This window comes from Cryptotermes secundus, unplaced genomic scaffold (assembly GCF_002891405.2).
Source record: "Cryptotermes secundus unplaced genomic scaffold, Csec_1.0 scaffold540, whole genome shotgun sequence".
Lineage (NCBI taxonomy): Eukaryota > Metazoa > Arthropoda > Insecta > Blattodea > Kalotermitidae > Cryptotermes > Cryptotermes secundus.
The window spans coordinates 752,788-775,379 of record NW_019742447.1 but is presented as its reverse complement, the minus strand read 5'-3'; the positions used below and the strand labels follow the sequence as shown (position 1 = coordinate 775,379).

At 35.5% G+C, this 22,592-nt stretch overlaps 1 protein-coding gene across 10 annotated transcripts in view; it reads left to right on the top strand.

Annotated features, from left to right (window-relative positions):
- LOC111873212 (rho guanine nucleotide exchange factor 7) overlaps positions 1-22,592 on the top strand; it is a 94,033-nt gene that overhangs the window by 57,636 nt on the left and 13,805 nt on the right. For 5 of the 10 annotated variants that reach the window (XM_033755008.1, XM_033755007.1, XM_023867732.2 and 2 more), the window contains exon 12: positions 16,981-17,007. The exons of 1 other annotated variant lie outside the window; for it this stretch is intronic. In XM_033755008.1, coding sequence (XP_033610899.1) covers positions 16,981-17,007 — 27 coding nt within the window. Of the gene's footprint in view, positions 1-1,408; positions 2,980-3,318; positions 3,394-10,441; positions 10,470-13,275; positions 13,392-16,980; positions 17,008-22,592 lie in introns of those variants that run through there. 4 more of the 10 variants (XM_023867735.2, XM_023867736.2, XM_023867737.2 and 1 more) reach the window with 4 other exon arrangements.

Below are 22,592 nucleotides of genomic sequence, written 5' to 3'. Positions count from 1 at the left end.
CGTACAAGCTTATATGGTATTGCATCCCAGAAGATAGACATTTTTGTAGTCATCCCTGCAAGAACCTGAAATCTGATGCAGTGACCTCTTGTCCAATGCATAATTGTACAAAATAGTTTTGCTTATACACACAAAAACATATGAAAATGATTTTCCAATGAAGAAACAGTCTGCCAACCATTCCAATTTTTAGTAACTCCCTTCAACCATCAATGTACTCATCCATTTCAGCTGAGTCTGAAGTTGAACTTACCAATGACCTTAATCGTCCATTTTCCACCTGCCTCAAAATGCATAATACAAGGTGATATCAGAAAGTTCCTGGACTAGGTCAAAAAAAAATGCTTGCTTAACTTACTCAATTTTAGCTCCCATCTCCTTCAAATTAATCTCCTTGGGAATGTATACAGCGATCCCATCTTTTCTTCCACACTTCAAAAGCACCATGAACGGCATTTTCCTTAATGCTGTCAAGTACCACATGCTATTCCCTTTGGATGTGAGACACTGTTTCATAATGTCCCATCAATTTCATTTTCAATTTGGAAAACAAAGCAAAATCACATCGGCCTTAGTCCGGTGAGTAGGGAGGATGGGGAATGATAACCATGTTGTTAGTCACAAACTCTGATTTTCAGGGATATGTGGGCAGGCATGTTGTGATGAAGGATCCAGTTGTGGTTGAGCCAAAGTTCTGGTCTTTTTTGTCACACATTTTCTCTCAAGTGTCTCAAAACATCACAGTAAATCATAGTTGGTCATAGTGTTAGGAAGAACAAATTCATGGTGAACAATCCCCTTCATGTCTGAAAAAAACAATGAGCATGCTCTTTGTTGAACTCGGACCTACTGCGCCTTTTTTCTGATGGAGATTGTGGGCTCTTCCACTGCAACGATAGTTACTTTGTTTCTGGATCATAACTTTATATCCAATTTTTGTCACCCATTATGATTCTAGAGATAAAAATTGGGTCCTCGTTAGCCTCCTCTCATAGCTCAAGACACACATTTACGTGCCACTTCTTTTGATCATTTGTCAAGAGTCGGGGAACAAACTTCGCAGCAGTGCGGTGCATGTTCATATTTTCTGTTAAGATCTCCTGGCACACTCCATAACTGAATCCAACGTTGTCTGTGAGCTTATGGATTGTTCGGTGGTCTTCATGGATGAGTTCTCAAATTTTTTCAACATTTTGTGTCGTTTTCCTAATGCTTGATTGCCCTGAACATTCGTCATCTTCAACTGACACTTGACTGAACATGAAACCTGAATGCCATTCAGAAACTACTCTCTGGCCTAAAGAATATTCTCCAAAAGCCTCACAAATCTTTTCAAAGGTTTCAGTAGCAGATTTACCTATGTGTCACAGAAAACTTGATGCAGACTTGATTTTGCCATCCATTGCAGACAGAATGAAACATGAAGTCAAAAAAGCACGTGTAAAAACAGCGCATATTCACAGCGTGGTTTCACATGGCAGACTGATGCAATAGGCTTGTGGAAGTGTGACCTTGGCTTCCCCTCATCTTTCACCAAGGCAGTTACAACAATAACAGTCAGGGACCTTTCTGATACACCTTGTAATTTAAGGTATGGTAAACAGTGCTGATGCTAATATTGTACATTTATATGTAACTGATATTATTTGTTATAAGAGTTTTATTTTAAAAGTGTTTAAATAATTCCACCTACTGAACAGATGTTTGTTAAATGACATTATATGTGAGACCATATGGAAACAAGGAACTTTCATTATGCAAGTTCCTTCATTCTAGGGAACTGCATAAGATACCTGTTTTAAATTAATAGCTGTCAGGTATGTCAAGAATGTAATAAATTCACAGTGTAGAAGAAGTACAGTATATATGGAGCCAGTGTTTGGTAATGGAATAAACTGAAACACATCCTGGGTGCAGCATTCACCAGAAAACCATTCCATTGGTATGAAATTGGCCTTTAGGAAGATATTGAGAAAAAAAAAAATGTACTTGACCCAGAGAGTTGTGTTTTTTATCTATATGAGTAATACAAATTTTTTCGATGAAATTTCCCACTATGAAGGGGGGCAATATATTTTATATATGGTATATTTTGTCTAATTTGACATACATGATTGTTGCACCCATTACTGTTATTGAAATATGTAAGACAAATCCTTTGATTGAAAGTGGACTCTAGTGAAAGAATATCTAAGTTATAGATGTTCAACTTATTGGCTCTTTCTAGGGATGAATGTAAGTATAATTGGAGTGGTTTCTACATAAATGTTGACATGATGGGTAATTTGATTATCATTGGTTTTAATTTTGCTACTTTTATGGTATGTTACATTTGAAAAGTAGCTAATAACAAAAGAAAAATACATTATAGCCATCCAGCACATAATTTTCTGTCATATGTTCATGTGAATCAAGATTGTTGTTGCTTCTTTAATGGCCCATGTATTCTTATGTATAAAATGGTATGGTATGTTAAGGTACTAGTTTGCATGTTGAAGTTTTAGAATAGAAGAATATTTGTGTTCAAATACTGATGATATGATAGCTAAGAGGGAAATAATACTCTCTAGCTGTATTGGTTTATGCCTACTTCTTTCATGAAGATTGCTTTGGAGTTTTTGTGCTTGTTAATATAATTCTTGGCTTTATTATTTCATCATTGCTTGTTAGTTTCTTACTGGAAACCGATTGTGTCTAGATCAAGCAACATTTATTGATGGCACATATATCAGTATTATAACATTGTTATACTTTTTTGTAGTTTCTTTATGTTACTATGTTGTAAGTAAAATTATTCTATCTCTTGTCTCCTATGTTATACATGGTAGCATGTGACAAGTGTGATCTGTTAAATATCTGTTACAGTGGAACCTTGAACTTCGAACACAATCCCTTCCAGGGGACAGTTCGACTTTTGAGTTAAATTTCCCCATTTGAAATAATATAAATTTAATTAGTTCATTCCAGACCCCCAAAATTTACCCAATATAAAACATTTCAAGTGACTATTTCAAAAGATCATATTGTTAAGTAATAATAAAATAAGTATATTTAATTTCAATAATTCAATGTTTTTATTTATAAGAGTACACATATGAAAATATTGTGTAATAATCGATTAATAATAATAGTATGAGGGATATTACTGTTCGCTGGAAGGCGAATTCCCCTTCTTTCATCTTGAATCCACTAGCTGAGAGTTGTCATTCATTAACATTACCACCACTTGATTTTTCTTTGGAGAGAAATTTGTTTAATGCCATTTATTTTGTCTGTTTTTTTTCTTCTGAAATGTTGCATTACGTTCTCATTAAACAGGTTGATACTGCTGTTCACAACTGCGTTATGGGGGCACCATTATAAATGGATATTATTAAAAATAATATAAAAAACCCAAAGAAATAAATAAAGTGCTTAAAAACAGACTGAATTTGTGAGATGATCACTGAACCAGTCACAGGACAAATGACCAAGCAACTGTGCATGCGACCAAGCAGAGAGAGCAGGCCTCCACACATGACAACCACGTGATTCTTTGTGAGACTTTCGAGTTTTTTTTTATAATTTTCAAAACCAGATTTTCCTCAAATTTTTTGAGTTAGAGAGGGACTGCCAGTGAGTAAAGAAGCAACCACAGAGTTCAAAGGGAAAGGTTCAATATCAAAAAATTAAACAAGGTAGAGAGTAAAGAGCACTGTCATGTTGAAATCTCAGATAGGTTCACAGCTTTGGAAAACTTTGACACTGAGGTGGATATTATTAGAGCTGTTATACTGCAGTATAACACACAGTCACAGGAGCAAGACACAACACAAAGCACAATACACACACGAAAGTAGGAAGAATACTCCGATAGAAGAAGATAGGTGTGACTCGCGTATTGAGATACGACATAAGGATGACAAATCCTGAACAGTTTTAATATTTTTAATATTTAAAATTTATCAATATATATGACGAATATATATTTTAGTTATTTTAGTATAAAGACAACAGGGCATGCAATAAAGTAGTTTGACGTACATCGAAAAGCACCTGAAGATGGCACTTTAGTGCTGAAACATGTAGTGCAAGAGAGAAGAGTAAGGTGAATAAATGTATGCACTGTAAGACGGTTAGAATAAATCATGGAAATTTATAATGTTTTCTGATATTTAGAGAATTGTTTTATAGCCATTATCTTCATCTTTGTATTGAGATTTTTAATAAAAATTTGTAAATAGTTTAGTAAGACTGGAAATGTGGGGGTGTATATTTTATGAGATAGTAGATGACATAAGCATGGGCGTTCTTGAAGCATCATTAGATATTTCTGCCTTGTAAAATGATTTCTTGGCCAAAAAATTAAGAATGGCTACTTGGAGGAAACGAAATATTCCAGGATTTTTGTAACCTCAAGCAGAATCTAAGGAGGCAGAATTTCCATTTAGAAGTGGGTGGTTCAGTTGTAATTAACATTCTTTGATGTCTAGAGAAACACTTTAGACACAAATGGTGAAAGACTAATCTTGTTGTGAATTAGGAAAACAATTAATAATATTAAAAAATAAGGGCAGAGTGGATACCCATTTAGCCTACTAGAAATATTTATTATGTGGAAAAGGTCTGGGCCATAAATGTTCGTGTTAACTTCCCATGTATGCCTTGTTCTTTCAGGTGGCTTCTAAACGTTGAATTTTCCTACTTAAACTTTGTATGCATTTCTGTTCCCTACATGCCTTGACCATTGCATCTTCCACAATGTAATAATCATAATAACATCTGGTGAAGAGTGCAAGTTGTTAAGTTCCTCATTATGCAGTTTTCTCCGGTGTCTCTGTAGTGAATTCAAATGACCCCAATATTATTAGCCAAATCAAGATTCATAACTTTTGTGGCACTTCAAGAAATCTTTACTTTCTGGATTGGGGATGGGATCTCTGAGTGCTTCCCTGGGACAAGTCTGGGACTTTAGTTCTTTAATAGAATGGTGTAATGGCTCATTACAAGGACTTATTAGGACAGTAAGCATTAAATTTTGATGCAGTGTTTTGTTTCCATTATAGATAGACTATCTTTAATTCATTTTGATTTTATTTGTTGCATGATTTGTATATCCACTATACTGTCTTCTTCCTACAACATAAAATCGTTAACAGTGCTATGAATGGACTACTCCATAACCTATGCTGCAGTGCCATAAATGTTTCTGTAGCTCTTATGAAAATTGTTTGTTAATAATTTATGAATTTAATTTATCATAATCAGATGATACGGAAAGTCAGCCATAACAGGATCCATCTTTGAATTATTAAAACCTGTCAGAAATAATTTGTGCCACTCAAAATACAGATCAAAATGAATACCTCACTTCACCTGTGTGCTTTTCATTATTTCTTGAAATTTGTCACTGTTTTACCCATCACATAATATTTTCTATGGTCTTGATATCTTGAATCATTGACAGTTATGTTATGCAATACTTTGCTGTGTAGAGCTGATGTAACTAAGTTAGAATGGAAGATAGATTACAGGCTTGGCACTCAAGGAATAAGGTTTCAATTCCTGACTGGCAAGAGAACTTTCTCCCCCACACAATGTGAAGACCAACTACTGATCCTGTACAGCCTTATATCCACTGGGTACGAGGCGCTCTTTTCCCAGGAATGAAGCTGACCACTCACCTTAATCTAATTCTAAGGTTAAGCTTGCATGGAGTTATACATCCATTTCCCCATATGTCTTGATGACGTGGTACTTAATTCAGTGCAGGCACAACTTTATGTTTACTGCTTTTCTGAGTTCTGCAGGTAAATTCAGAGGCCATGCTCAACTTGAATTTTCATAGTATACATTTCTATATTTTCACTTCTAAAATCTGACTTAGCCCTCAGGCAAGGGGCTTATGAGCACATCCAAAAGAGCAGTTTTCTTCATATTATATTATGATTATTGTGACGTGGATAGCGCAGCAGGAAGTAGGGGTCATGTGAACTCTGCATTTCCATGAGTGATGTCACATACCCTCACTCCTCCCATTATCACGCAACACTCTGTTTCCTCCCGCGGTCACGTAACAACACTTCCCATTGTGACGTAACAGGGGACACTGCGGTTACTACGCAGCAATAAACAACTCTCGGCAGCATTCCCCAGCAATGCATGTAAACACGATGTTATGCAACAGTGGTAGCTATCACATAACTATTTTCTGTGTTGTCAGTGCGGAAGCTACAAAGGGCATTCCGTATATAATGCCTCCTATTTTTTTGTGTTAATCTGTAATGTCTGAGCTGGATGTTGGTGGTGTTATAGTAAAGGTTGAACCTTCCCGCCAATGTACTCTTAGTTTGGTTGTCGTGCAGTGGATAGCAACAGCAGAGCAGTCTACCAAAATGGCGTCTGACATAGATGTGCATACGAAAGAGAGATGTGTTATTGAATTTCTCACTGCTAAACAAATTGCACCCATTTACATCCATCGACACTTGCTAAAGGTGTATGAAGATGATACAGTGGATGTGAGCACAGTGAGATGGTGGGTAGTGCGTTTCAACAGTGGCGGAAGTGAAGTGCACAACAAAGCACACCCTCGGCGTCCCTGTTCAGCTGCCAGTCCTCACAATGAACAGCGCCTTGATCAGCTCAACCATACAGATCGGCGGATAACGACCAGGGAACTGTGTGCATGGCTTAATATCAGCTGTAATGCATTGGAAACGATGTTGGGGAAGCTGGATTATTGCAAAGTTTGTTCCAGGTGGGTCCCATGGATGCTTGCACAGGACCACAAAACTCATTGCATGGAAGTCTGTCAGGACCTGTTGCACCAGTTTGAGGCCGAAGGTGACAAGTTTCTGGACAGCATTGTCACCGGAGATGAGACGTGGTGTCACTACTACGAGCCGGAATCCAAAAGACAGTCCATGGAGTGGCAACATCTGTATCCCCCAAGAAAAAAGAAGTTCAAGACACAGCAGGGAAAGTGATGTGCACGGTCTTTTGGGATAGGTGGGGTGTGATTTTGTTGGATTTCCTGGAGCCTGGTTAGACCATCAATTCTGAATGCTACAAGACGACGCTGACTAAGCTGAAAGCAGACAACCTTTCGCTTGCAACACGATAACGCTAGACCCCATACCAGTTTGGCAATCACCGCACAAATTGCAAAGTTTGACTGGACTGTCCTACCACATCCACCTTACAGCCCCGATTTAGCACTTTCAGACTGCCATCTCTTTGGGCCTATGAAAGATGGACTACGTGGACAACATTTTCCAGACAACGATGCTGTCATTGCAGCTGTAAGAAAGTGGTTAGCCTCTGCTGGCGCAGACTTTTACAGACACAGCATACAGGCTCTTGTTCATTGCTGGCAAAAGTGCATAACGAATGGTGATCATGTGAAAAAATAACTGTAAGTAGCTGAAATCTTGCTCTATTTAACTGCGTTATTATGCTTTCTATATCTGTTATAGTTTTTATTAAAAATAGGAGGCATTATATATGGAATGCACCTCGTACATAACAGGAGTATTTGTCAGTGAGAGAGAGTAACCAGTCAGTTGCAGTCTAACATTTGCCAGAGTGAGTTGAAGTCCATTGTTATTGAGTTGTATCAAGTGAATGGCAGTGACTCCAGCAGAAGTAATTGTGTAATTGTGAATTGTATAAGTGTACAAGCAAATGTGGAATAAATTCGCTAGATCCAGAACGGCATGAAGTTATTTGTCGCATGACATACACCCAACACGTGACATTATATTCAATAGTCATCGTCAGATTCCAGATAGTTTTTTAGAATACATCAATTCTATATGTTTCAAAATTGTTATGTGGGGATATAACTCAACCATAACTCTTATATTTGAAGTGGAGCTGAAGTAGGGTTCTGGAAAGGGGGGTGGGGGGTTGTCTAACAGCTTTTTTGATATTGAAATGGTAAAGCATCAAATGTTAGAGTGACAGATGAATGATGAACTGGAAAGGATTTGAAAGTAAGCAGTCATGACCTAAGTGAGGTACTGTCCTGTCATTTGCCTGGCGTTACTGATGAGGAAAACAATAAGAAAACCTTGTGGAGTTGTTAAAATGAACAGTTTATGTGTATGGTACCCAATCATTATTTTACTTAATTCTGTTGAGTTTTTCAGCTTCTATTTTTAGAGCAAATTGAATGCACAAGTAACCATTATTAAGATGGAATAAGGTGAATGGAAGACATCTAAGAGCCTCAGCTATTGATGAATCAACTGTATAAGCAAATGAGTTAGTTCTAGCTATTCTTAGTGCTGAGGAATGCCCGAAGTGAGGTTTGAAGCTGTACTGAAGTCAAAACATTGTTCAGAATTGTTAGAGAATTTAGGTTCAGTTGTGTAACATAATCTCTGTTATTTGTATTATAGATGTATTTTACGTCCTTTATTACTGAGTCAAATTCTCATCCTTGCTGTTTCTCCTTTGGCTTTATCGTCATATTACATATTACATATTATTCATAGCTGTCTAAAATTGATATACTGATTTCCTGTGTAACCTTCCAGTTTGATGACATTCTTCAGTTTTATCATTTTACTTTACCTCTGGAGATAAGGACCAGATGTATTAATTGTGCTGAAGTGAGTAGGCTTTTACCTGAGGATGGAGACAGTGCCCAGTCTCCGAAACGTTTTTAAATAAAAAAACAGCACAATGGGTAATGTCCAAAAAGTCAATAATTGTATTAATATATCATCTTCACAAACTCACAGAACTTATATAGAAAACACAGGTTCTGACAAGACTAATTGTAAGGTCCATATTCATTTCCATTGACATTTTATTACAGTCTGTTTCAACAGTTGCCTGGTAAGCTATAATATTGTGACGTGTTGCGCTATCATTACTAGGGTAATAGGCAAGTCAACTCTCCTTCCCCTACCCCGCCAGCGGTGACGTGGCCAAGGGATGCTGCGGTTGCTATGCAGCCGTAAACAACTCCCGACAGTGTTGCCAGTAACACCTGTAAACACAGCACCAGACAACAGTGGTGCCTATTACGTAACTGTTTTCCCGTTGTCCAGCTGAGGGTTTATAAGGAACTACACAGTCGCCAAAAACAGTTCTCAAGGCAGCAGTTATGAGTTACGAGTTCGAGTTAGCCAGGCAGTCAACCAGTCAATTGTAGTCTAGCATTTGGAGTCTATCATTTGTGATACTGCTATTTGGAGTCTATCATTTGTGATACTGCTGATGGCAGTAATTGTCAGATTGTAAAAGGTGTGGTTGTAAGAGCGAGTGTGAAATAAAATTTGCTATATCCAATAAGGCGTGAAGTTATTTGTCGCGTTATACACCCAACACATGACAATATTATTAAACATACTCGTTACTACTAGTTCATGTTGTAAGTGTTGTAATACAAATTCTAGGTGTCTTGTGGTGTAGGTTTTTTCCCCCTTTGTAAAAGATAAAGTTGTCCCTGTGCTTAACTAATTAAGCACTACGCCATGAAGGCATATGGGGGAGTGGATGTATAGATCCACTTTTTCTTGACCTCAGCACTAGCTGGAGGTAAGTGGTCAGCTTCATGCCCAGGCCGCTTTACCCCCAGAAAAAGAGGCCCCTGTAACCATTGGATAGGAGGTTGGGTGGGCCCCCAGAGCCGGTCTGGATGATGCAGAGAAGAGAAAATTCTTGAACCTACCTGGACTCGAACTCTGACCCCTCGGTTGTCCAGCCTGTAGCTAGTCACTATACTGACTAGGCTATCTCGGCTCCTTTTTTCACCTTGTATGCATCATAATTCATTTCTGAATACAATTGATTTGATGACAGTGGATTGAGTCATGTCTTAGAATTAAGATTTTCATAGGATTGTAAAAGCTCTGTGTACCTGATGATGGCTACAATAGTCTGAAACATGTAGTGCATGGAAATACATGGTGTGTTTATACCGGAATTGTGTGGCCTGATTGATAATAAACATTTTCATAGGACATTTGCACACAAATTTTCTGTAGGCATTTAAAATGCATCACCAGGTAATGACCATTTTGTTACTTTTAAAACTCTTTTTGAGTTTCAAATTGGAATCAGTTTACAGGCTTTGTGGTGCATTATTAACATGTAATAAATTACATTCTGATGTGTTAATTATATATCAGAAAATTGTGTTTGATGGATGTAAATTGATTCCAGTGTGAATATGAAGTACAGTGGAATAGGCTATAATATTTAAGGTCCCTGAGGTTCCATTAATGGCTGAAATACTTTTTTGCTTTAACTTTATTCCATTAGACTCTGTGCATTATACCAGTAACATAAATATGAAACCCTACCCGAAATATTAGATTTTGTTATTCCACATATTGATAAACTCAACACACAATACAAATAAGATATTTCCATTCATGTTACTGAGTATTACTTGTGGTTAGAGATAACTGTATTATTTAATTAATCAGATTTCTTCATTGGTCAGGTCTGACCTAGAGTGGAGTTGAAGTTTGGTAAGATTATTATGATGCTTTATATTTTCATTGTGTGTGAATATTCTGTATCATCAGATTATGAATGTTTATAATCCCTTATTCCTTTGTATGCAAATGCCACATTATGGTATTCTTACCAGCATGTTAGAGAACACTCATGTGACTACAGAATGTTGAAAGAGACTCAATTGCATGTGAGTAATATTGCATACAGCTGCTTATTTTGAACCTCTCTAGTATTATTGTTCTGTGATGTTTACTGATCCATTGAATGCAAAAGCATTTTCACTAATATTTTGAAATGTCAAGGCAGTAGTATTACTGTTGTAATTATTTTTATATCTCCAGCCAAGTGTTCAAGGCTTATACGGTCCTTACAGTAGATGTAACTAAAGCAAGAGTGGTCGATATTTAAGGGTTTATCTTACCCTCTTGATACCATCTACCATTTTCTTGTTATTCACTGCCATTGAATTGAATATCACTACATTGAGAGTATTCATGCAAGTGCAGCTTTCTGTTCTGTAACCTGTCTATTTATGTACGTAGTATTGGTTGTACCCATAAGATGCAAAGTACTCTCCTCACTATACAGTATTTTGTGACAACATGCCATATCTGTATCTACTATTGGGATATAGAATGTTAAAAACATCATCACTGATTATGTAAGTTTTGAGGTTTTCATGGCGATGACTTATGAAGAAAGTCGTCTTCTGGGTTTAGGCGCCGTGTATTCTTCGTTTTGGCCGACGTTTCGGAGAAACGTATCGCCTCCATCTTCAGAGCAGGTGAATGGCTGGAATGCAGCCATTCAAAACTAAGAATACACAGCGCCTAAACCCAAAAGACGACTTTCTTCATCATCACTGATTGTTGAGCCAAATGGGTGATGGATTTTTAGTGGACCATGCAGTTCTGTGGGAGGTTTGTCCATGATTTTTTTATGTCTTCTGATGTTAATTCTTTCATTGCAGTCATTGATACTCATCAGGTACATAATCACAGCACAGTAAACTCCTAGTTAAATAATGTGGGAGTGTAGAGTGCTAGTTACATCAATCTGGCAGTTGCATGAGAAAAACACCCACAGAAATCCAATACAGTACGGTCTAGTAAACAAGTGTTGAACGTGAGGTGAATAAAAGACAGTTGAAATTAAGTGTACTGCAGATGAATGAGGTACTTTGAATTTACTGTAGCAAGGGCACATTCAACTAGTTGCTACTGTAGGGGCAGTTGTGTGAGACAAGATGATGATCAGTGCTGCAGGTTGTGGCTAGGAGAACTACTGTATGTTAGGTGAACACACACACACATAGCACTTTTTCCCTTTTATATATATATATGGTAAATTATCTGAAATTTTTTGCTTGGTTGTTTGAGAATTCTGGTTCCTTGAATGCTAGATAACTGGGAGTTCACTGTAATTGGTACAGAATCCTTAAATGATTATAAAGTCTCCATGTTATCAAAAGGCAAGCATATGCCTTGCTTCCCATAGTGATAAGCTACTTAATATTTGTGTTTTTTGAAGCATGGGCACTCCATATGACAGTGCCCTGACATTCAGTTTTTTAGATACTCTTCTGTTCAGTTTGCATATTGGGAACATAAAGTTTTCTCATATATGCCTGAGCTAGCCACTGTCAGAATTCTAATGGTGTAAAATTAAATAACGATTTCTTGTACCATTTTGTTAAGAATACATATATACGATTTTAAGCTTTCATGGCAGCTACACACACCGAAGTCTTCTCAAGCATCTGCATGCCATGTTTTGGAGACTCAGTCTCCATCATCAGGAGATGAATGACACAACCACACATATTTATACCTCACAGCAGAGAACATACAAGTACTCTGTGGTTATAAAACGTAATGACATGTCATCATGTCAGTCCCTGATGACGAAGGCAGAGACTGTTGTCAAACATTTGATAGCCCACTTTTATATGGCAGATCACTTGAGCAAATTTAATTGAATGCACATGTTGCTGTTCTGTTATTCTTATATAAGTTCACTCTACATGTAATCACAAGAAGAAATTTTTGTTGAATAGCCCAGTCTTCAGTAATTTTTGTTTACTATTTTGTTTGTATTCTTGTAGGTTTGTATGCATAGACATGTTTAGCCATTAGCATCTGTGTTGCTTGATCTTCCTCTTTAATGATACAGTTTGTTGGTCTGTTGAATGACATGGTCCTTAACTTCTACTGCATTCTTGTCCTGAACCATGAAATGTGTAAACTGCATTTGTGCAGGTTTCATTGGAGTCATTCTTTTTCTTCTGCCTTTCATTCTGATGTTCCTTCGCATTAATTATCACTATAAAGCTTATTTTGGGATTGCATTCTCATCACTGAATGGTGATTATGGCTTCTTACATGCCACTGAGGCTACTGAATGGATTTTACTTGTCTCTTGAAAGAACCCTGCCTGCAGTGACCTTATTTTACATTGTTTGCATTGGCAGTAAATATAATTTTCACACTAAATGTGTACGGTTTCATCCAAGTGGTACTGGCTGATGTTCTAATTGAGAATATGGGCATTGTCAGTGAAATGAATCTCTTACTCCAAAACTTTTATTGGATTATTATGTTCAGATGATTATGAAGTAATTGCTATGAGCTCTTGCTGAAATGGTGCTTTGGACATTTGTTGCTTATCAATTCTCTATGCGTTGCAGTCACTATCCTTTTCATGTCATTGAAATTTATCACATATCTTTGATATGCTGCCTGGTACCGAATGAATGCAGACTCATTAGCCACTGTTATGTAATTTAATAGAGAAGTTTTTCTTATTTCTAACTGCCAGAGATGCAGCTTACTATGAAACAGCAACCGAAGGAGAGAAAACCCATATTGAGTTGGTTGCGGGTGTGAAATAACTGCAATAACATGGATTTATTGAAGGACAAAGAACAACAGTTGGTATGTCATGTATTATTATTTGCAAAATACTCACTGTTATCTGAAAGATACATTGGTTGAGTGTTGGAAAATTTACCTCTTAAGACTTCAGAGTTAAACTTTTCATGTTGGCAATTCAAAACCTTTATTAGCAAGGCAGTTGACTTTCCATTGTTGGTTCATATGCTGTATGGGGTCTTTCATTTAAGAACAGAAAGTCTAAAATTAGTTAGGAGATTGGTAGCAAAATTAGTAGAGTACTTGTCTGGTAGTACAAGTATGTGCATTCTCAATCTTGTTCGACAGTTCTGCACTTAGTCATTATTCATTATATTTGCAAAGGATGAGGTGTGAGTGTCAGACTCACAGTAGCAATTACTGATGATGCAGTTAAAAGCCAGTTTGCGCTCCCACCAGTAATAAACAAGCACTATCAGTATTGCCTTAGTAATCATGGATATTTTCATTAAATCAGAATATTGATCTCACTGCTATACTTATGAAATACAAAATTCATTCTATTCATATTGCATCAGAACTACCATAATATTTGCAGCCATTAATAACTTGTAACAAGTAATATGATATTCTTAGGTTCCTGGGTATTGCGTGGATCTCAGGAACACCTTTTGCTTTTTTTAAACTTTTTTTGCCACCTGATGTTTAGTAATGTAGGATTTCCATGTAATCAACGGCAGTTGTAAGAGTATGACTAATATGTTGGTTATATTGTCACAAAATCAGTATAGAATTCTTTCAAATAAATATTTATATATCATAATTAAATCAAATTCATTTAGACATAGCCACCATATCTCTAGACAGACATTGAAAAATTACAGTACCTCTTTCTTTTTGTAAGTGACACAGTATTTAATTTTACAATTAGCAGCAATTAAAATCAGCACTATTATGTTGTAGATATATCTGATTAATAAAATGCTTTAAACTGGTTTTAGAGTAGAGACATCTGATTTGGTTAGTGTAATTGATATTAGAGGAAGTATCAGCTACTTTCATGTTTCTCAGGGAAGTCCATGGAAGTCCTTGTTTTGAACACTTTGAGATCTTTTCACATTACATTACATTAGTGTGTTTTGGCCTCAGATGTTAAGTAATGTAATAACATGCTGCTACTTTCAGAATTTGCATAAACATTGTTATTGATCTACAGATATAAGACTTAAGTTCCATCATGTAAAACATTCATCGCCCATTGATGAAAGTATTTTCCATTTGAAGTGTTTCATGTCTTTGGCCTTTAACATTATTGCATTAAAAGAGGGGACAAACAGATATGCAAGGCAACACATTGCTGCTGCCAAGGATGCATAAAAATTTTGAGTTTTTTTAAATTAAAACTTATCATCCTTTATGGTATCACTATCTTCCTAACCCTAATGTTTCACATTAGTCTAGCCCAAAAGCCTTCATTATATGCCTGTTTCTTACAGATGCCTTGTACTATAATTCCCACTATACCACAGCTCTCAATATATCCAGCAATGGATTTTCTTCCATTCTGACCATGCTCCATTTTGATGACCACACCAAATGTATTTCCAGAGAGAAAATTTAATATTCGTAATATGTTGTAATATTTTGAGCCCTGAAGATTTATGTAGTGACAGTTTATTGTAACTTTTCACATGAAACTTACATCCCGTGTGCAAAAGAGAGTTGTGTTACATGTGAGGAATTAGATTTCTTTCTTTGTTTCAAATTTTGATTTGGTTTTGTTTTTGTTACAATATTTTTGGCATGCCTAGGCTTGTGTTGTGACAGTTTACCATACAAAATATGTGTTCTGTGAGTAACATGTAATTACTGTGTTACCATAAAGCGGAACAATTACGTATTTTTCAGACTTCTTACATTTTTAATTTATGGTGTATTTAGCTTTGGGGTAAAATTTGGAGAATATTATTTGGGCACCTCCATATGTGATACTTCACATCAGTTTTTATTTTAATGATAAAGATTGCTTTTCACATGATTATGCAGCCACAGAAACTTCATCTTTTTAATGAATTTGCAGTTTTTATTGAAGAAAATATAGAGCCCTAAATAAAAAAATAGTTTCTGTAAATGCATTCAGACTACATATTTCTTACACATGCATTTCCTGTCGTGTATTTCTATGGCTGATGTTTAGACGTAACAGTCTTCTTATTTTTAATGGAACAGGATAGCAAAAGAGAACGGTTTCTTTCTTTCTTTCGCATTAAACAGAAGGAAAGTATAAGAAGAACTGTTAGAACCCATTTAATTTTTTGAGTATACTAAGTTTCAGAGCTTAATTCATATGAAGTCACCAAAGAAAATAAGATCAGTATTGCATACTATTGTGTAAATATTCTTTAAAGTTATAGCCTTATACTGAGGGAGGTAGTCACGCCAATTACCACAGTTTACGTGGGTTCATTTGATGCTGAAATGTCTGTAAGAGATCTATCACAGTAAAGAATTAATAAAAATATTCTTGGGGTTTTCGTATGGTTGCACTTCTGTGTAATTAATCTTGTTGGTTGTTAAAAGACAGAGACATGGAAGTTATAATGTTAACTAAGCAGACAGTCCCACCATTTTTATATTATGAACAAGGTGGGCATTAACATCACATCAGAGCATGAATCTTAAGATATCTCAATTTTGTACATATACATAAACAACTTATTGATGTTAATTCTGTATGCAATGTGAAATTTGTTTGTTTGTAGCCCTAAGGCAAAGACATATATGAGAGGGATAAGGAACATGTATTACATTCATTTTGCTTTCATTTCTAAGGACTGTGAAGGAAAAAAGTTTATTCGTGTAATATCAGGTTGGTAGTAATCTCTTTTCATAATGAAGTCTATATAATTTATATTGAATGTCTAGTGGAAGTGCTTTAAGTGCATATTTTGTATTTTTTAATTCACTTGTAATCGTCTTCAAAATTATCCTCAGTTTTATTTAGCTTAGACAAATGAGCCATAGCTTAAACCTCTCTGTCCTGTTGTAACTTTTAATCCACCAAGTGGCTTAGCACAGTATTTATAACATATCTGCCCAGTTCACACTGATTTCACCCAGAGGCAAAGGTCAAACTCCACTGTGATCATACAAAATGCATTGAGTGATGGTGTTGATATGTGAGTCATAATAGCATCAGTGCTGTAGTAACTGTACAATTATTGGGGTTTTGATAGTAAGTTAATATGGAGTTCATGGATTCAGAACAGTAATTTTTTTTAGGGGTTTTATTATTTATGAGGCATTCTATATGGAGCATATTGAACTCCATAGCAATATTATATTGCATAAATTTTTATGGCATTGTAGTTTCATGTTAAAGATGCCAAATTTTGAAGACAGAGTATTTTTTTGGAACAAAAATCACTTTTATGTTGAAGAATGGAGAAGTGGAGATACTGATATCTCAAACATGTTAGTTCAGAACTCTGCACTTCCAGGTATTGGGGATCCCTCAAGTATTAGAATCATATGGTTTAAAAGACATTTGAAAACAGCTAGAAACAAAGCAGTACAGTATAAGAGTTTGATATAGTGTGGATTGTGTGGTACTGACAGGAGATATTGTTCTTTTCCATGCTGCCGGGAGCAGTGGACCTGGGTCATCTGTCTCATAGTGGTAATGTACTATTGCATGACACTACAGTTGCAGATAACAATACCCATTCAACACATTGTGCAAATTGCAAATACAGACACAATAAAGTTCGCGCTTCCACTTGGTGCTGTGGCAGTTTTGTCATTCGCACTCTCAGGAAGACTCACTTTGATTGATTTTAGCCATCATCCTACCCAGCTTCTATTATAGATATTATGATATTTGAGCTACAAAATTTGGAATTTTTAAGATGTGTGCATTAGTAGGAAATGTAGCGTTTGTATTCTGTAGATACAGTAACATGTTTTGAATCTTTATGACATAGGTACCTGTTTTATTTCAAAGCCAGTATGCACTAGTTAGCTAAAAGGATATTGATGTTATATAGAAGAACTTCTATTTAATTATTTTTCATTTGTAGGCATTCATGTTCTTATTACAAATGCCATTCATTAGAAACATGTGTGTGTCCATACATTTGTTGAATTTAGATTAACTTCAACCAGCTGTGTTCCATTATTGCAGCATTGTATCCACGTGCTTCAGCTGGCCAAGGATCCCATTGTTTTTGACATTGATACCATTACCCTGATGTTAAAATGTGGTTGCAGAGGGAATTAAATTAACCCTTAATGGAATGATAATCTGTTACTGTGGGGAAAAGAAATGGCTTCCCTCCCTGTAGTACCAGGGAATTTAGAATCTCTTATTTCTGAATGATAAAGATTGCACTTAATATGAGAGTACCTGATTAAACTTCAGTTATGTCAGTCTTTCAGAACTAGTGTATCTCTTGAAGGCATAAACTGATCTGTATCTGATGAAACATATCCAAATCAAAACGCTTCTCACAAACAGATATAATAAATGTTAGTAAGGTAATAGTTTTCACTGTGTACTTTTTCTTTGCAATGAATAGGTTTTGTGAAAAATTAAAGAAGATGGTTTCAGTGTAAGAAATGCCTGTATGGACCTTTAAATATACTTTTTGTTCTAATCAGATTCAGAACTGCATTTCTGTAATTGTTATACGAGTGTAATGATATCAGTTATAAATGCATTTCTATTTGGACACAACATTACAATGAACATCTTTCTGAAGGTACAGAGCTTTATTGTTCTGGTAGCAGAGAGAAAGGATGAAATATTGGCAGAACAGAAGCTCACAAACACCTTGAAGCAAGAACACAAGATATTACTTTTATTTCTCAGAATTTAACAAATTTTAAGTAATAGTAATCTGAATGGAGATGAAAAATATAGAAAAATCTTTCAATTCTTTGTTGATAATTTTGTAACTGTACAAATTTTCACTGCCATCTGTGGGCCAGTTGTCTAGAAAATGTGGGAGCCTCAATATCCTACAACCCTCTTGACCTTCATGGCATGTTACAGGAACAGCTTTATCTTTTTTACAAATTTTCACAGCATCTGCTTTTTATTTTGAAATTATGTTACCCTTAAATACAGTTATGTCTATTTGACAGTGTGATTTGCTTTTTCAGATCCATGAAATCAGAATTTTGGATTTTAATTTCCATCTTGCATGACATGACAGAAATTTAATTTAGTTTTAAATAATACCTTTGGTGGACCCTAATTTGGATGCTCAGCTATTATACTTCTTTAACACACACACCCAATTACATTATGTATTTCCATAAAATTAGCTTTAATGCAAGAGCACTGTACAATGCATAACATTCTTTTGTTGTGTTAAATAAGTTGCATGGACGCTTATGCTTTTAATTTTTTTTTATCTATTAGGATATTCGTGTGCAGGACCATGAAGCAGAATTAAGGTAATTTGTGCAGTATGCTCTAAGTTGGTTGAATTAGTTACTCTCTCACATGAATTAATATTTAAGGTCATAATTTTATACGGATCCAAATATATTATAGGACAAAAATACTTTGTAATTAAAGACTGTTTGTGTACATAGTAATGTCATTAAGAAGGGCCAGGATAGTGCAGCCAGTATAGAGACTGTCTAAGGGCTGGATGACTGAAGGGTTGGAGTTTTTGTTCTGGTAAGGTCAAGAATTTTCTCTTCTAAACATCATCCAAACCGGCTCTGGGGCCCACCAGCCTTCTGTCCAATGGGCACCGGGGACTAAAGTGGATGGGCTATGGAGCCGACCACTCACCTCCAACTAGTGCTAAGGTCAAGAAAACGTGAATCTATTAATCCACTCCTGCATATGTCTTCATGGCATAGTACTCAATTAGCTAAGCACAGAGACATCTTTACCTTTGCCCAGTGTCATTAATAACACCAGATCAAAATATTTTACTTAGTTGTGTGAATAAAAGTAGGTGGAGAGAAACTAAAAGAATAACTGAAAAGTTTATTACTCTCATTATAATATTGCCGTCATAGCTTTGTATGCTAACAACTTCTTATCCATTTTTTCCAGTTACCTCTTAAGATTTTTTTATTGAAATCCATTTCATAATGTAGTAGAAAATAGAGTTAATGCTAAGAGACTGAGACTACATTGCATAAGTTACATGCTTTAATAGACCTATAAACGAATGAACAGCAACATATCTTATTCTTTAATTTGTAGTCTTGTCTTCAAATACCCCTACGCCTTTAAAAGTACAATTTATTATATCTTTCCGACACCTCCATCTCTTTATTAAAGCAACGTATCATTTTGCATGTTTTGAAGTTGAGTAATGAACTGTGTAGAAGCCACTCAAAAGCCAATTTGGCGTTATTTTGGCCATTGTAACAGTACTGAAATTAAAACGCCTGTAATAAAGAGAATAAAAGATAATAATTCTAACTTATATGAAAGATGACATTTAAAGTCAAAATATATTAGATATGCCTGGATTTTGATTTCTTTTAATCCACTAGGTGTTAGACATTTGAGTAATAGCCAACTTTTTCATTGAAAATCTACTGGTCGCACTTTTGGTTATTGTACGAGTAATATTGTGGCACATTTACGCAGAAATACATTACGCTCCGTAGAAACAAAGCAGTAAAATAAATCTTACACTGAACCATAAACATAATACAGAATTTTGAAATTTAGAAATAAATGAAGGCATTGTTATAGTTATTATCCATTTCAGATGTGTGTTACATCACCATTATGTTTCTCAGATGACTAGCAATTCCCAATTTTCTTTCTTGACCATTAGAGTCACCAGTCATGCAGAAGGTAAATACATAAAATTCTTTTCTTAAAGTTTGTGACATGAAAGCTTTCCAGTTTTCTATCTTGTCCATTACAGTCACCAGTCATGCAGAAGATAAATACACAAAATTCTTTCCTGAAGGTTGGTGACATTCATTGTGAGAGAGTAAATTTTTTTGAAGGCCCATCCAGTTTTATATACTGTGCTTCCCACAGAATAAAAATGTTTTTGAGACATAATTTAACATCCATATTCATAGTTATTCACATATAAACATTGAAACGTTTAGTCTTTTTACCTTATTCTTCATTTTGTACAGTAAGTTATCATAGAAAATCTCTATAAACACCTCTTGAAGAGGACAGTTGTAAAGGAAGTTTATATTTTTAAGTTCAGTTTTCATTCATTTAAAAGATATATTGAAGAGGAAATGACCAAGGTCAGGCAAAGTGATGAGTGTTGTGATATATTTGTAAAAGAACAGAACATTCAAGCACTGTGTATTTAGTTATACAAAACTATGTACTTTCTGAGGAGATAAAATATTATCTGTTTCACAGCCTACAAGTGAAAATGTTCATCTGAGATATTGTTTTGTTGAAGAAGTACAACCCATATTGTTGGCTATTAATAACTGACATTGACCGAGGGCCTGTGCTGCATATAATTTCATAAATAACTGCTCACTCCTCTCAGTTCATTATTTCAAACATAAACTGTACAACTTACAATGAGTGTGCCGATGCCTATTTGTCTGTGTGTCACTCATATGAATTAAATGACTGAAAGACAATGAAACTGTTTAAATGTAATATTTTCCACTGTAGAAATTAACATCAATTCAATTAAACTTAATAACAATATAACCAGTACATTATGATCCTATGTACAGATATTCAGTTATATGAATTCACATTTGTTTATGTTTGCATGTGTATTTTATTTTTAGAGGTTTATTGTTTGCTTTTGTTTGTAACATATTTTATTACTAGCAAGTTAAATTTCATTATTTTAGAAGGGATATTTTGTATTATTTAACTTTTAATACTTGTACCCTCATGATAAGAAATTTGTGACACATTGTGGCTTCTGATAGAAAGCAAAATATTCACGGGTGTGTATTTTATTAATGGAAAACCCTATTTTAATATTAATGCAGTGTATGTCCCTGACTCTATGTACTGTATTTGTCACAGAATATGTATGAATATTTACTTACTTTATAATTATTCCTCCATTAATTTAAATGGAATCTCCCAGTTGTTTATTTAATACATTGCACACAATGTAATACATCACTGCAGTTTATGATTTACCTAGTCAAGATCCTGTTTTTAACACATTTACTGTGATTTCCCCACACTGGGCTTTTACCTGTTAGGCCAACCATTTTTCATAGAAACTTAATTTTGAATTTACTATATTCAAGATGAAAATGGTAGAGAACAAGCAAAAAATAGTTGACTGTTACTGTATATTTAAGTTGTTTCATGCATCAGCGAGCCACACTTAAAGGTTCTTTGCATTTGAGTGACATCTGTAAGGAAAAATTACATTAATGTACACAGTGGTAATAGCCCATCACCTGATGGGATCAACACTGGTATACAGTATGCTTCACTCTGCCAAAATAATAGGCTAGGCAGTGAATGTGGCAATGATCTAGTAATGCTGACATTGTGTTATACAGGGAGATCAAAAGTCACGCACATCAAACTAAAAGTTTTTATAAATTGTATTGCAGTTAATATAATTATATCTCCTACCACTAGATGGTAATAATTTTCCGGGGAGTAAAGCATGGCCAGCGCGTAAGGCTGACAGCCTTACCACCACCTTTGAGCTGATTGTCTAGATAATGTGGGACCCCCGTCTCAGGGATAGCTTTACTTTACCTTTTACTTTACCACTAGATGGTACTGTAGGAGTATTAACAACGAGTAGAAACACCCTCTGTCGTGTTATCAGTCATACGACATCTGCAGTATTCATTCATTCATTAGTAATCTGTCAGACGGCAGGTCCACAGTCTCTTCCAAAACAGTTTCTTCACTTAATGTGATCTAGAACTTTCTCCTTCAAATGAGAATATCCTCTTCTGTCCCCAAGGTCATCCAGCATCTTCTTACTTCTTCTTCCTCGTCTTCTGGTCACTTCTATCTGCCCCTCTATCTTTCCTTCAGTAACTTCTTCTAGAAGGCAGTTACTGCGTAAGATATGGCCAATCCAATTAGCCTTCCGTTTTCTTATTTCATGTAGGATATTCCTCTGCTCACTGACTCTAAATAACACTTCTTCATTTCTCACATAATCGGTCCAACTGATCTTCTCCATTCTTCTCCAACACCACATTTCGAAGCTTTCCAGGTGTTCCTGATCTACTGCCCTAAGTGTCCAAGTTTCAGCCCCATACAAAGCCATGCTCCAAATGTAGCATTTCACTAGTTTCTTT